Source organism: Coregonus lavaretus (assembly GCF_964263955.1).
Source record: "Coregonus lavaretus genome assembly, chromosome: 18".
NCBI lineage: Eukaryota > Metazoa > Chordata > Actinopteri > Salmoniformes > Salmonidae > Coregonus > Coregonus lavaretus.
Window position 1 is genome coordinate 32,521,797 of NC_140005.1, and position 16,451 is coordinate 32,538,247.

A 16,451-nucleotide genomic window follows, 5' to 3' on the forward strand; every position below is an offset into this window, starting at 1 on the left:
CCACCAATTAGGTGCCTTTTGAGTAGTGTAACGTGGTAAAGAAAAGTTTTATTTCATCTAATTTTAACATTCTGTCATAAAGACCACATGTTCAACTTAATAAACAACATGTTTTACCATCTCAAAAGGTTAAATAAAAAAAAAAGACTAGTAGTGTCTGTTAAGTGCCAAATAAAGTAACAGGGTTGACAGTAACAGGGTTGACAACCTCATCTTAAACCATCAATAAATCACCTTGTGACAGGGGGAATGGAAGCTTGTTGTGTAGAACAGGGAAGGGCAATTTAATGCACTTTTTTACATTTATTTTTATTTTTAACATTTATAGTCTGTCTAGCTATGGGTAACAGGCTTGACGTGTTATGCTCGACCCGCTCAGTTTTCCACCACAAAACACCAGAAAATTGACAAAAAGAGAAAAACCAGCTTTTACACTATGATTTGCCAATTAGATGTTCAATGTTTCTTTTGTAAAAATAAAAATAAAATCTTAAAGGAATGGTTTCACCATATTAAAATGAGAGTTCAGATCACATAAAAGGGTTGACCTTAAAATGAGGAACAGTTTTTTTTTCTCCTTAAAATTAATTACTAATAACATGCAATAAATAATAATCTTCTGAAATGACTTTGTCAAAGCATCAAAATAACTAGGGCTTTACAATGATGGTGAAATCTTCCTAGAAGTCACAGAGGACACACCGAGGGATATGAAATGACAACATATTGACTTAATTGTAACCAGTTTCTAGTTGTACTGACGTCATTTCAACCAGTTTTGATTCCTGGGTATTTCTTACTAAATGGCCCCATTATACTGGAAACTGATAAATGTTCAAGACTGGGGTGGAATTTAACTCAAATCACCTTCACTCAAGATGTTAATGTCACTGCTGGTGTCATTTCTGGTGGTGAATGTCATGATCCAGTTCAAATGAGTAATTCTCTCTTTTTCTCTCCCTCTCTCTGTCTTATGTTGCAGGTGTTTGAACCTGACTTACAATGGAAAAACTGCTTGTCTGTCTGTTGGTTATTGGAATGGCAGTGAAGGCCCAGATCTGTCCGAAGCGTTGTGTCTGTCAAATACTATCTCCCAACCTTGCAACCCTCTGTGCCAAAAAAGGGCTCCTCTTCGTCCCCCCGAACATTGACAGGCACACCGTGGAGCTACGGCTGGCAGACAACTTCGTCACCAGCATCAAGAGGAAAGACTTTGCCAACATGACCAGGTTGCAGGACCTCACCCTGTCAAGGAATACCATTAGCTTCATCATGCCACACGCGTTCGCTGACCTGGAGAACCTCCGCGCCTTGCACGTGAACAGCAACCGTCTGACCCGTATAGCCAACGACACCTTTAGCGGCATGTCCAAGCTGCACCACCTGATCCTCAACAACAACCAGCTGACGTTGATCCACCTGGGGGCTTTCAATGACCTGCTGGCTCTGGAGGAGCTGGACCTGTCCTACAACAACTTGGAGTCCATCCCCTGGGAGGCTATCCAGAGGATGACGAGCCTCCACACCCTCAGCCTGGACCACAACATGATCGACTACATTCCTGAGGAGACCTTTTCTCTTCTCCAAAAGCTCAACCGCTTGGACGTAACCTCAAATAAGCTACAGAAGCTTCCTCCAGATCCTCTGTTCCAGCGGGCCCAGGTTTTGGCCACGTCTGGGATCATGAACCCTTCCTCATTCGCACTGAGCTTCGGCGGGAACCCACTGCACTGCAACTGTGAGCTGCTGTGGTTGAGGCGCCTGAGCCGAGAGGATGATCTGGAGACATGCGCATCGCCGCAGCACCTCTCTGGACGCTATTTCTGGTCCATCCCGGAGGAGGAGTTCCTGTGTGAACCTCCTCTCATCACCCGGTACTCCCACGAGATGCGGGTGCTGGAGGGCCAGAGGGTGGCCCTGAGGTGCAAGGCCAGGGGGGACCCTGAGCCTGCCATACACTGGATCTCCCCAGAGGGGAAGCTGGTGTCGAACTCCTCCCGGACGTTGGTCTACACCAATGGCACCCTGGACATTCTGATCAGCACTGTGAAGGACACAGGATCCTTCACCTGCATCTCGTCCAACCCGGCGGGTGAGGCACATCAGACTGTGGAGCTGCTGATTATCAAACTCCCACACATCTCCAACAGCACCAACAACATCCAGGAGCCTGACCCTGGCTCCTCTGACATCTCCACATCAACCAGGGCTGGGGCCAATGGCAGCAACCACACTGGGGACACCAAAACCAGCCCAGATAAGAGGGTGGTCATCGCTGAGGCCACATCCTCCACTGCGCTCATTAAGTTCAACTTCCAGAGGAATATACCTGGGATCCGCATGTTCCAGATTCAGTACAATGGCAGTTATGATGACTCTCTTGTTTACAGGTAGGTTCCATTCAATCCCCTCTAATTATGTGTGTATGATTTGTGTATGAAATGTGTGGTGAAATGCATAATGGCCCTAATGGATTTAATTTCAATCATCAAGTGCACTTATAGTTTAGGTTCAGAGATGTTTTGTATGGAGATTCATCTATGGATCATTTTTGATGGAGATTAATCTCAATCACGTTCACACACTATGCAAACCCTAAATTATGTTTTATAGGCTTTCAACCACTTGTTTGTAAAATCAATGATGGTGACCACCCTAACTAAGCAAAGGCAATAAACTAAACAACCAAATCAAGTTTCAATTGCAAAGCAATTACAGTAGCCACAAAATGAGATTTGAAAGCTGTTTAGCTAGTAGCTGATTCTAAATTGTGAAGCGATTCTATTTGTACAACAGTATTTACAAAAACAAAAAGATAATTTATCTAAAATCCCAATGTTATTACATTTGTTTTTTAGATAATCTGTAATCCTTGAAAACTCATTAGTAAAACCCCCGCAAAGCAAAAACCCCAAATGGACTCAGCAGGCGGGCCGTGTGACAGAGGGATCAAAGAAAGACAGTCATGATCTCATATAGATTAAGATGAGCTGAACTCTGCATTGTGAAGCAGCAGAACATAACCGCCGTGTATTCTCTGTGATGTGAATAGGAGGTTATTGGATTTCGACGAGGTCGTCAGTGAAATGGCCCATTTTAGTCAGATCCACACAAACTAATTCAGTCTGAACTACAATTAACTGGCACTGTAATTGGCATATAAATTGATTCGGTCTCAATAACAAACAATTAGCTGGAACTCCAATGGGCAGGAGCAAACGGTATTTGGTTCATTAACAAATACTGTACATCTGTCACTTTTTTGTGTTGATCTAATAGGGAAGGATCAATCCCTTTGCTTTCATTGCCTGTAGATGCATGAATGGAAATCAATACTTCATCAGAGGAACATGTAATGTGTGTAATGGCTGTCAACAGCATCTATCCTCAGAGAGCAGGGAACACCAGGCTTGTTTTGAAAGGGTTTCTAACATTAGCTTATCCATTGATTAATCAGAACAGTATTACAATTTATTTTACCACATAGGTTGACTGAGAACACATTCTCATTTACAGCAATGACCTGGGGAATAGTTACAGGGGTGAGGGAATGAATGTGCCAATTGGAAGCAGGGGATGATTAGGTGGCCATGATGGTATGAGGGCCAGATTGGGAATTTAGCCAGCCACTGGGGTTAACACCCCTACTCTTAAAATAAGTGGCATGGGAACTTTAGTGACCACAGAGCGTCAGGAAATACAGCACCCTACACAGAGTTCCCAATCACTGCCCTGTGGCAATGGGATATTTTTTTAGACCAGAGGAAAGAGTGCCTCCTACTGGCCCTCCAACACCACTTCCAGCAGCATCTGGTCTCCCATCCAGGGACCAACCAGGATCAACCCTGCTTAGCTTCAGAGGTAAGCCAGCAGTGGAATGCAGGGTGGTATGCTGCTGGCACGCTAATAAAAAATTGTGTTTTAAAAGCTTCACACGTCTAAAAAAGCCTCAATATTCACTCCTATAAGAACAGTGTTTGTGTTGATATTGAGGATCACCATAGGTTTCTGGAGTACCTTGACCTTTTGAATAGCATATCTCCTGTCAATATCTCCTACAATCACAGGCCTTTTCGGTTTTACTGTAGTGTTTTCCATTGTTATTTCACCCCCACACATTTCCCTTTCAACATTATTAATTAATTAAAAAATCTGGGCATCAAACAAATTGTGCGACAAGTTTTATGTGCACACAAATCAGGAGAATGAACCTCTTTTAAAGCACTCCAACTAGGGCACAGGTAATACCTGGCTCAGATCTGCTTAAGGTATAAAATAAACCGCTTTATTCAAATGATATGGTCCCAATTTCCATTGTACTGTATGTCCAATAAACACACTCAGGCTAACAACAATATTGTTGACATTTTATGTCATCTGTCTCTCACGTGATTGTAAATGGTTTCAAACTAAAATAATACAAATATTCCATTAGATTTCGATGACATGGCTGGATGGAGCTGTGCTGTGCTATTTTCCACTGTGCCATGGCCTTCAAAACTACTAGTAAGGCACTTTGCCATATGCCTGTTGGTGGATGTCAGGGAGGTCAACCTGAACGTGAAGTCACCCTGCATGAAGTTATCTTGGTTTGAGACCCTCAGGCTCAGTAAATGTTAATGGTAAATAAATCAGTAGAAGTGTTGTTTACTTTTTGGGCGCTGTTGTTTTTATCTTTTACATTTTAAGAGTTTTACGCAGTCATTTTCTTGACAATGTACACTGAGTATACCAAACATTAAGAACACCTTCCTAATATTGAGTGTCAACCCCCCTTCCCCTTTTGCCCTCAGAACAGACTCAATTCGTTGGGGCATGGGCTCTACAAGGTGTCGAAAGCATTCCTCAGGGATGCTGGCCCATGTTGACTCCAATGCTTCCCACAGTTTTGTCAAGTTGTTTGGATGTCCTTTGGCTGGTGGACCATTCTTGATACACACAGAAAACTGTTGAACATGAAAAACCCAGCAGCGTTGCAGTTCTTGACACAAACCGGTGCGCCTGGCACCTACTACCATACCCCGTTCAAAGGCACTTAAATATTTTGTCTCGCCCATTCACCCTCTGAATGGCACACATACACAATACATGTCTCAATTGTCTAAAGGCTTGAAAATCCTTCTTTAACCTGTCTCCTCCCCTTCATCTACACTGATTGAAGTGGATTTAACAAGTGACATCAATAAGGGATGATAGCTTTCACCTGGTCAGTCTATGTCATGGAAGGAGCAGGTGTTAACGTTTTGTATAATAAGTATATAGTACTGTACACTGGTAGAGAGCCACATCATGTGTCTGCTATGGTCAAAGTTTTCTGCATGATATGATTCAATTAATTTAATTGCTTTGGCAATGCAATCAGTCCCATATGGGTTTGAGTGTCGCAAAATAATAATCAACAAAGAAAAAGGATACAGTAGTTACTGGTATTCTGTATTTATATTTGTATTTATTAGGGAACCTCATTAGCTCTTCCTGGGGTCCAAACATATTAAATCACTTACATTACATATAAAACAAAATATAAAACAGTCCATCATATGACATTATTACACCACTACTGCTTGCATCAGTTACCTGATGTGGAATAGAGTTCCATGTAGTCATGGCTCTATGTAGTACTGTGCACCTCCCATAGTCTGTTCTGGACTTGGGGACTGTGAAGGGACCACTGGAGGCATGTCTTGTGGGGTATGCATGGGTTTCCAAGCTGTGTGATAGTAGTTTAAACAGACAGCTCGGTACATTCAGCTTGTCAACACCTCTTACAAAAACAAGCAGTGATGAAGTCAATCTCTCTTCCACTCTGAGCCAGGAGAGACTGACATGCATGTCATTAATGTGAGCTCTCCGTGTACTTTTAAGGGCCAGCCGTGCTGCCCTGTTCTGAGCCAACTGCAATCTTCCCAAGTCCCTCTTTGTGGCATCTGACCACACGACTGAACAGTAGTCTAGGTGCGACAAAACTAGGGCCTGTAGGACCTGCCTTGTTGATAGTGTTGTTAAGAAGGCAGAGCAGCGCTTAATTATGGACATACTTCTCCCCATCTTAGCTACTGTTGTATCAATATGCTTTGACCATGACAGTCTACAATCCAAGGTTACTCCAAGCAGTTTAGTCTCCTCAACTTGCTAAATTTCCACATTATTCATTATGAGATGTAGTTGAGGTTTAGGGTTTAGTGAATGATTTGACCCAAATACAATTATTTTAGTTTTGGAAATATTCAGGAATAACTTATTCCTTGCCACCCATTCCGAAACTAACTGCAACTCTTTGTTAAGTGTTGCAGTTATTTCAGTTGCTGTAGTAGCTGACGTGTATAGTGTTGAGTCATCCGCATACATAGACACACTGGCTTTACTCAAAGCCAGTGGCATGTCGTTAGTAAAGACAGAAAAAGCAAGGGGCCTAGACAGCTTTCCATCCAAGTTGTCAGACCCCAGTGGCTTGTCATTGTTAATAGACAACAATAATTTTTTTCAACACTTCCACACTCACTTTACAGAATTCGAAATTACAATGCTTGTCTTTCATAATTTGGTCAGATATACTTGGATGTGTAGTGTCAGCAATTGTTGCTGGCATGTCATGCCTAAGTTTGCTAATCTTGCCAATTAAAAATATATTAAAGTAGTTGGCAATATCAGTTGGTTTTGTGATGAATGAGCCATCTGATTAAATGAATGATGGAGCTGAATTTGCCTTTTTTCCCAAAATTTCATTTAATGTGCTCCAAAGCTTTTTACTATCATTCTTTATGTCATTTATCCTTGTTTTATAGTGTTGTTTTTTCTTCTTTGTATTCAGTTTCGTCATATGATTTCTCAATTTGCAATACGTTTGCCAATCGGTTGTGCAGCCACACTTATTTGCCATTCCTTTTGCCTCATCCCTCTCAACCATACAATTTTTCAATTCCTCATCAATCCATAGGTATTTACCAGTTTTTACAGTCATTTTCTTAATGGGTGCATGCTTATTAGTAACTGGAATAAGCAATTTCATAAATGTGTCTAGTGCAGTGTCTGTTTTCTCCTCATTACACACCACGGACCAACATTTATTATTTACATCAACAACATAGGAATCACTACAAAAATGATTGTATGACCTCTTATACACAATATTACGCCCAGCCTTTGGAACTTTGGTTTTCCTAGATATGGCTACTATATTGTGATCACTACATCCAATGGATTTGGATACTGCTTTCAAACAAATCTCTGCAGCATTAGTAAAGATATGGTCAATACATGTTGATGATTTAATTCCTGTACTGTTTGTAACCACCCTGGTAGATTGACTGATAACCTGAACCAGGTTGCAGGCACTGGTTACAGTTTGAAGCTTTCTCTTGAGTGGGCAGCCTGATGAAAGCCAGTCAATATTTAAATCACCCAGAAAGTATACCTCTCTATTGATATCACATTATCAAGCATTTCGTACATGTTATCCAGAAACTGACTGTTAGCACTTGGTGGTCTATAGCAGCTTCCCACCAGAATTGGCTTTAAGTGAGGCAGATGAACCTGTAGCCATATTACTTCAACAGTATTTAACATGAAATCCTCTCTAATCTTCACAGGAATGTGGTTCTGAATATAAACAGCAACACCTCCACCATTGGCATTTCTATATTTTCTGTAAATATTATAACCTTGTATTGCTACCACTGTATCATCAAAGGTATTATCTAAGTGAGTTTCAGAGAGTGTCAGAATATGAATGTCATCTGTTACTAGCAAATTATTGATATCATTAACCTTGTTTCTTAAGCTACATATGTCAAAAGCTCGTAGGCACATGATCACTGCACACAACAGCTGCAGGTTCAGCAGAGGCACCCAGGGCAGCTAGAGGGACACAAACCAGGTTACCCACATTGTGTCTACCGACACCCCTGATGTAATGTATATTTGCTGAAGCATTTTGACAACTCTGCGTCACAATGGTAGGGATTAGCTGAGCTGGGCTTGGGTCATCGCTAAGTCATTATCTCAACGCAGCCTTATAATGCTGTGAAAGGATCCAGGAACCCAAATGATTTGGGTGGATCCCATCCTCCTTATAAAACGTGTTTTGTTTCCAAAAGGTATCAAAATTGTCAACAGAAGTTACAGTCATTGAGCTACAATAATCAGCCAGTTGTGAAGAGCAAGAATCCTGCTAAAGCGTTCAATGCCACGATTCAGAGAGGGCACAGGGCCAGATATGATGGGTTTTTTGTTAGTGTCTAGCAGAGAGTCAATCAGCTCTTTAAAATCCAGTTTCAACTGTTCAGAGCTTCCCTTCATAATGTCATTAAAAACCACATGGACTACGATAGAATCGATTTCCATGTCCTGACGTAGTACTATCGGGAGCAGCTTAGTAATGTCATTTACTCGAGCTCCGGGATAGGACATTGTTTTTGCACCAGGAACGGTCACATTTCTTACCATGGAGCTGCCCAAAATCACGGCTGGCGAGAAGGATGAGGAAATCTGCCCACTCCCACGCTTCACAGGATGCAGGCCTCCGACAGATGGAGAATCCCTGCTTGATCCAGAGCAGGGACGGAATGTTGCCGACGTCGACTTCGAAATCGTAGTAGTAGGCACTGCGGCCGCAGACACATGCACCCCAAGCGACGAAGGTGCAGGAAGATCAGGCTCCAGGACGGCGAAACTATTAGTTGTTTGTATCCGCTCCAGGCCTCTTGTTGGGAGTGTAGACTGCTTTGCGGGAGGTCGCTGTCTTCGGCTTCCACGGCTCATGACATGCGACCATCGTTGATTGTCCCGAAACAAAGCATAATAGATACAACTCCTACAGCGCTGGAACCGTTCATTTAGTTCTCCAGACAAAGAGGGCTCCATTGCTAAACTCATCTGGTACCAACTTCGTAAGCTTGATGGCTAGCAGCTTAGCGTTTCTAAGCTTTGGGCTTAGTTAAGATACACTATATATACAAAAGTATGTGGACACCCCTTCAAATTAGTGGATTTGGCTATTTCAGCCACACCCGTTGCTGACAGGTATAAAATCAAGCACGCAGCCATGCAATCTCCATAGACAGACATTGGCAGTAGAATGGCCTTACTTAAGAGCTCAGTGACTTTCAACGTGGCACCGTCATAGGATGCCAACTTTCCAACAAGTCTGTTTGTCAAATTTCTGCCCTGCTAGAGCTGCCCCGGTCAACTGTAAGTGCTGTTATTGTGAAGTGGAAACGTCTAGGAGCAACAACGGCTCAGCCGCGAAGTGGTAGGCCACACAAGCTCACAGAACGGGACCACCGAGTGTAGAAGTGCGTAGCGCGAAAAAAACGTCTGTCCTCAGTTGCAACACTCACTACTGAGTTCCTAACTGCCTCTGGAAGCAACGTCAGCACATTAACTGTTCGTAGGGAGCTTCATGAAATTAGTTTCATTGGCTGAGCAGCAAGACACAAACCTAAGATCACCATGCGCAATGCCAAGCCTCGGCTGGAGTGGTGTAAAGGTTACCGCCATTGGACTCTGCATCAGTGGAAATGTGTTGTCTGGAGTGATAAATCATGCTTCACCATTTTGCAGTCCGACTGACAATTCTGGTTTTGGCGGAGGCCAGGGAAACGCTACCTGCCCCAATGCATATTGCCAACTGTAAAGCTTGGTGGAGGAGTAATAATGGTCTGGGGCTGTTTTTCATGGTTTGGGCTAGGTCCCTTAGTTCCAGTGAAGGGAAACCTTAGATGTAGATAATTATGTGCTTCCAACTTTGTGGCAACAGTTTGGAGAAGGCCCTTTCCTGTTTGAGCATGACAATGCCCCGGTGCACAAAGAGAGGTCCATACAGAAATGGTTTGTTGAGATTGGTGTGGAAGAACTTGACTGGCCTGCACAGAGCCCTGACCTCAACCCCATCGAACACCTTTGGGATGAATTGGAACACTGACTGCGAGCCAGGCCTAATTGCCCAACATCAGTGCCCGACCTCACTAATGCTCTTTTGGCTGAATGGAAGCAAGTCCCCACAGCAATGTTCCAATATCTAGTAGAAAGCCTTCCCAGAAGGGTGGAGGCTGATGTAGTAGCAAAGGGGGGACCAACTCCATATTAATGCGATGTTCGACGAGCAGGTGTCCACATACGTTTGGTCATGTAGTGTACTCTTTGAAGAGGTAGGGTTTCAGATGTTTTCGGAAGATGGGCAGGGACTCTGCTGTCCTAGTTTCAGGGGCACCATTGGGGTGCCAGGACAGAGAAGAGCTTTGACTGTGCTGAGCGGGAGCTGCCCTTTCTGTAGGGGTGGGAGGGCCAAGAGACCAGAGGTGGCAGAACGGAGTATTCAGGTTGGGGTGTAGGGTTTGAGCATAGCCTGAAGGTAGGGATAGGCAGTTCCTCTTGCTGCTCCGTAGGCAAGTACCATGGTGTTGGTACATTAGAGGTCAAACAATGTTCAGGAGTATGAATGACATTAGCATTCACCCAGTCAATGTATGCTGTCTAATGTTATACAGGAATATTGCACACACACGTTATAACATCTTGAAGTTGTTACTTGTTTGTGTTGTCTTTGAATATTTTAGGTTTCATTACTCTCTAAAAATATATTCCTTTTCATTTATGAAACACAGCATTGTCGTTTTGGGATAATATTTTTTTTAATGCAGCAACTAGGATTGTTTTAAGAATATAGGAAAATGCTTCTCAGCAGCAGAAGCACATTTTGAGCAATTGGTAATAAAATATAATGTATGAATGACATGAACTGTCCTTATAACACTTTTTATTTGAATCCACATTGATTTCTTTCCTTTGTCCTTCTCTCCCCTCAGAATGATTCCCCCCACGAGCAAAAACTTCCTAGTCAACAACCTGGCTGCTGGGACGTCGTACGACCTGTGTGTTCTGGCCATCTACGACGACGGTATCACCTCCCTCACCGCCACCCGCGTGGTGGGCTGCATCCAGTTCACCACCGAGTCTGAGTACCTGCGCTGTCACTTCATGCAGTCCCAGTTCCTGGGAGGCACCATGATCATCATCATCGGCGGGATCATTGTGGCCTCCGTCCTCGTCTTCATCATCATCCTCATGATCCGCTACAAGGTCTGCAACACCAGTGACTCAGGCAAAGGCACCCTGGTCACCAACGTCCACTCACAGACCAACGGGGCGCAGTCTCAGGGGTGTACCGTCAATCCCTCTGTGTCCAAACAGGCCATGGGAGGGTCAGAGGGAGGGGTCAGAGGGTGTCTAAAGGCCACTGGGCACGCGTCGGACACGCTGACGGACTCGTCTGAGACCTCTCTCCCAGACTGCTCCACTGCTACATCCCTGGTGAGCCAGAGCTGGAACACGCCTGGCTCCTCAGGGTCTCTGAAGCCAAAGTGCAAGCCTGCGCCAAAGCCCTCCGCTGCTGCTTCTGTCACCCCTGAGCCCAAGATAGAGGCCCTCCCCAACGCTGAGACACAGAACACCAACCGCAACAACTCCACCGCTCTGCAGCAGCCCCCCGCCCCGGTATTCCACTCCACCCTACCCTACTCACGCATTACGGACACGCCCATATTAAGACGCGCACACCCCAGACCATCCTCCAAGTACCTGACCTTACCGGTGGAAGGGGTGAGGGCCAAACGTAGGTACTCTCTAAACGAGGACTCGTCCAAGCACCACTGCTACATTGGGGCAACAAAACTTGGGAATATGTGGTCTAAGCGGAGTATGTCGATGAATGGGATGCTACTTCAACAGGAAAATATAGACAGTGGCAAGGCCACCTTTTCCAGTTCAGAGTGGATTCTAGAAAGCACTGTGTGACTGTTCTGTTTGTATGGATGTGTGTGTGTGTGTGTGTGTGTGTGTGTGTGTGTGTGTGTGTGTGTGTGTGTGTGTGTGTGTGTGTGTGTGTGAGTGAGTGAGTGAGTGGGGACATCTGTTTTTGAATGTTATTTTATTATTTTTTGGCGTTTCAGTTTTTCTAAAACCAACAGTAAAACGGATGCTTGCCTTGTAGTAATCCGAATGTCATCAATGTTCTCCTCTGATGTGGAGAATCTCCAGCAGGGCTCGGAGCCCAGTGCTCGGCAGTCCATGCAGTGTTTTCATACCCATGCAAAAAATAAATCCAACACACCCATCCACTTATACAGTACATACACCCATTGTTATCATTGTGGCAAGAGAAAAGCATTGGTGCCTTCCTCTGCACAACAGTTGTCCTCTTGCAAGGAGCACCAATAGGATTTCAGTTGTCCCTGACAGCGGATGTGGGATCGACAGGAACAAGAGAGAGATTTCACAAAAAGCCTTTCTATTACAAGGAAATACTTTCCTGCATATAGAGACAACACAAAAAACAACTATCAAAGACTTGTTACTGGACCTCTTATTAAATTGATATTTTTTAAAGAACAATTCAAGCTTTCTTTTCAGTGACATTGATATTGCCTTTGTTTTAAGGCACAAAAAAGCCCTGTACAGAGAAACAACATCTGCTGTGTTGTTATGTTGTGTAAAATAAAATAAAAATGAAACAAGTATGTTTTGATGGTTTTGCGTTGATAAATACATTGGTAATATCTTCATCCCAGACAGGTATATTCTCAGACAAGCCCTACCATACCTACACAATCCGATACTGTTCAGTGTAACCTAACCCTGTGGTGTTCCCAAAGCTTGTAAAAATGTTCCTCTGACCTACCCGATAAACCAAGCAAATGTTTTTAGACTCAATCTGTAGTCTTTAGCCACAACCCTAAAAGGTTCAGACAGGATCCACCATTAGGGGAAACACTAACAGAATCCATATGGAATTATCTATACCAAGACAAGAAAATTGCAGACTTATTCTAACATGATACTACAGTAGGTATGCATATTTTACTGGCACATTAAATCAAATTATTATTTTTTCACCTTTATTTAACCAGGTAAGCCAGTTGAGAACAAGTTCTCATTTACAACTGCGACCTGGCCAAGATAAAACAAAGCAGTGCGATAAAAACAACAACAACACAGAGTTACATATGCAATAAACAAAAACAAAACGTACAGTCAATAACACAATAGAAAATCTATATACAGTGTGTGCAAATGTAGTAAGTTATGGAGGTAAGGAAATAAATAGGCCATAGTGCAAAATAATTACAATTTCGTATTAACACTGGAGTGATAGATGTGCAGAAGATGATGTGCAAATAGAGATACTGGGGTGCAAATGACCAAAATAAATAACAATGTAAATAAAAATATGGGGATGAGGTAGTTGGGTGGGCTAATTACAGATGGGCTGTGTACAGGTGCAGTGATCGGTAAGCTGCTCTGACAACTGATGTTTAAAGTTAGTGAGGGAGATAAGTGTCTCCAGCTTCAGAGATTTTTGCAGTTTGTTCCAGTCATTTGCAGCAGAGAACTGGAAGGAATGGGGGCCAAAGGAGGTGTTGGCTTTGGGGATGACCAGTGAGATATACCTGCTGGAACGCATTCTACGGGTGGGTGTTGCTATGGTGACCAATGATCTAAGATAAGGCGGGGATTTGCCTAGAAGTGTTTTATAGATGACCTGGAGCCAGTGGGTTTGGCGACGAATATGTAGTGAGGGCCAGCCAACGTGTCACGATCGTCGGGAACAGAGGACCAAGGCGCAGCGTTGCAGGCAAACATACTCTTTATTTAGCGATATTACGACAACATAAACAAAACGATAACGTGACAGTTCACGGTCTAACACAAACCAACTAGAAACAAGATCCCACAACAACTGTGGGAAAACAGCCTGTATAAATATGGTTCCCAATCAGAGACAACCAGCACCAGCTGACACTCGTTGCCTCTGATTGGGAACCAATCTGGCCAACATAGAAATGCAACTACTAGATAAACAAATGAAACACACACCCTGGCTCAACATACAAGTGTCCCCAGAGCCAGGGCGTGACAGTACCCCCCCATAAAGGCGCGGACTCCGACCGCGTCAACTAAATACCACAGGGGAGGGACCGGGTGGGCACTCCGCCTTGGCGGCGGATCCGGCTCCGGACCTGATCCCCACTCCAACCCCCCAAAGTACCCCTGGTCCGGTCTGGCCCCGCTGACCGGAGCTGGACTGCACACTGGTGGAGCGGATTGCTCTAGCTCCGGCGTGAAGCAGCTGACCGGTGCCGGACCAGGCACCGGTGGAACAGGCACGGGCCGTGCCGGACTGATGACGCGTACCAGAGGCTTGGTGCGGGGAGCAGGAGTGGGCCGGACCGGACTGGCGACGCACACCACTGGCTTGGTGTGGGGAGCAGGCGCGGACCGGACCAGGCTGGCGACACACACCACTGGCTTGGTGTGGGGAACAGGCATGGGCCGTGCCGGACTGACGACGCACACCACTGGCTTGGTGTGGGGAGCAGGAGCGGGCCGGACCGGGCTGGCGACGCACACCACTGGCTTGGTGTGGGGAACAGGCACGGGCCGTGCCGGACTGACGACGCACACCACTGGCTTGGTGTGGGGAGCAGGAGCGGGCCGGACCGGGCTGGCGATGCGCACCATAGGCTCGGTGCGGGGAGCAGGAACAGGCCGGGCCGGGCTGGCGACGCGTACCACAGGCTCGATGCGAGGAACAGGAACAGGCCGGACCGTACTGGGGACACACACCACTGGCCCTATGCAGGAATCAGGAACGGGCCGGACCGGACTGGTAACACACCCCAGTACCTCTCGCCGTGCCTCCACACTTTCCCTCTCCTCTGTGACCAGTGGCCCCCTTAACCTGGCGGCCTCCTCTGCACACCCGCTGGACCGCTCCATCGCGGCCACCTGCTGCCCCGTCGTCCACGGCGTGAGCCCCCCCTAAAAAATTTCTGGGGGTCTCTCCTCCCCGTGGGCCAGGCCTCTATAGTTCTCGCCCAACTCTCGCTCTTCTGCTTCCAACTCCAGCCATTCTGCTCTTCATTTGGCTTGACCCAGTCGAGACTCTTCCTCCACTGTTCCCAAGTCCACCCTCTCTGCTCTTCACTAGGCTTGACCCAGTCGAGGCTGCCACGGAGATCTGCTAGCGATTCCCCTGGCGATGGCTCCTGGACACGCTGCTTGGTCCAGTTTTGGTGGGATCTTCTGTCACGATCGTCGGGAACAGAGGACCAAGGCGCAGCGTTGCAGGCAAACATACTCTTTATTTAGCGATATTACGACAACATAAACAAAACGATAACGTGACAGTTCACGGTCTAACACAAACCAACTAGAAACAAGATCCCACAACAACTGTGGGAAAACAGCCTGTATAAATATTGTTCCCAATCAGAGACAACCAGCACCAGCTGACACTCGTTGCCTCTGATTGGGAACCAATCTGGCCAACATAGAAATGCAACTACTAGATAAACAAATGAAACGCACACCCTGGCTCAATATACAAGTGTCCCCAGAGCCAGGGCGTGACACAACGAGAGCGTACAGGTCACAATGGTGGGTAGTATATGGGGCTTTGATGACAAAATGGATAGTACTGTGATAGACTACATCCAATTTGCTGAGTAGTGTTGGAAACTATTTTGTAAATGACATCGCCAAAGTCAAGGATCGGTAGGATAGTCAGTTTTACGAGGGCATGTTTAGCAGCATGAGTGAAGGAGGCTTTGTTGCGAAATAGGAAGCCAATTCTAGATTTAACTTTGGATTGGAGATGCTTAATGTGAGTCTGGAAGGAGAGTTAACGGTCTAACCAGACACCTACAGTGGGGAAAAAAAGTATTTAGTCAGCCACCAATTTTGCAAGTTCTCCCACTTAAAAAGATGAGAGAGGCCTGTAATTTTCATCATAGGTACACGTCAACTATGACAGACAAAATGAGAGAAAAAAAATCCAGAAATTCACATTGTAGGATTTTTTATGAATTTATTTGCAAATTATGGTGGAAAATAAGTATTTGGTCACCTACAAACAAGCAAGATTTCTGGCTCTCACAGACCTGTAACTTCTTCTTTAAGAGGCTCCTCTGTCCTCCACTCGTTACCTGTATTAATGGCACCTGTTTGAACTTGTTATCAGTATAAAAGACACCTGTCCACAACCTCAAACAGTCACACTCCAAACTCCACTATGGCCAAGACCAAAGAGCTGTCAAAGGACACCAGAAACAAAATTGTAGACCTGCACCAGGCTGGGAAGACTGAATCTGCAATAGGTAAGCAGCTTGGTTTGAAGAAATCAACTGTGGAAGCAATTATTAGGAAATGGAAGACATACAAGACCACTGATAATCTCCCTTGATCTGGGGCTCCATGCAAGATCTCACCCCGTGGGGTCAAAATGATCACAAGAACGGTGAGCAAAAATCCCAGAACCACACGGGGGGACCTAGTGAATGACCTGCAGAGAGCTGGAACCAAAGTAACACACTACGCCACCAGGGACTCAAATCCTGCAGTGCCAGACGTGTCCCCCTGCTTAAGCCAGTACATGTCCAGGCCCGTCTGAAGTT

General features: G+C 45.1%; 1 protein-coding gene across 1 annotated transcript; it reads left to right on the forward strand.

Moving 5' to 3' along the window:
• Positions 1–1,002: 1,002 nt before the first annotated feature.
• LOC311145948 (leucine-rich repeat and fibronectin type-III domain-containing protein 5-like) lies at positions 1,003–11,793 on the forward strand (the record flags this gene model as incomplete). Its single annotated transcript, XM_084182352.1, has 2 exons — positions 1,003–2,390; positions 10,806–11,793. The coding sequence occupies 2 exons, from the start codon at positions 1,003–1,005 to the stop codon at positions 11,791–11,793; spliced, it is 2,376 nt and encodes a 791-aa protein (XP_084038478.1).
• Between the last annotated feature and the right edge of the window lie 4,658 nt (positions 11,794–16,451).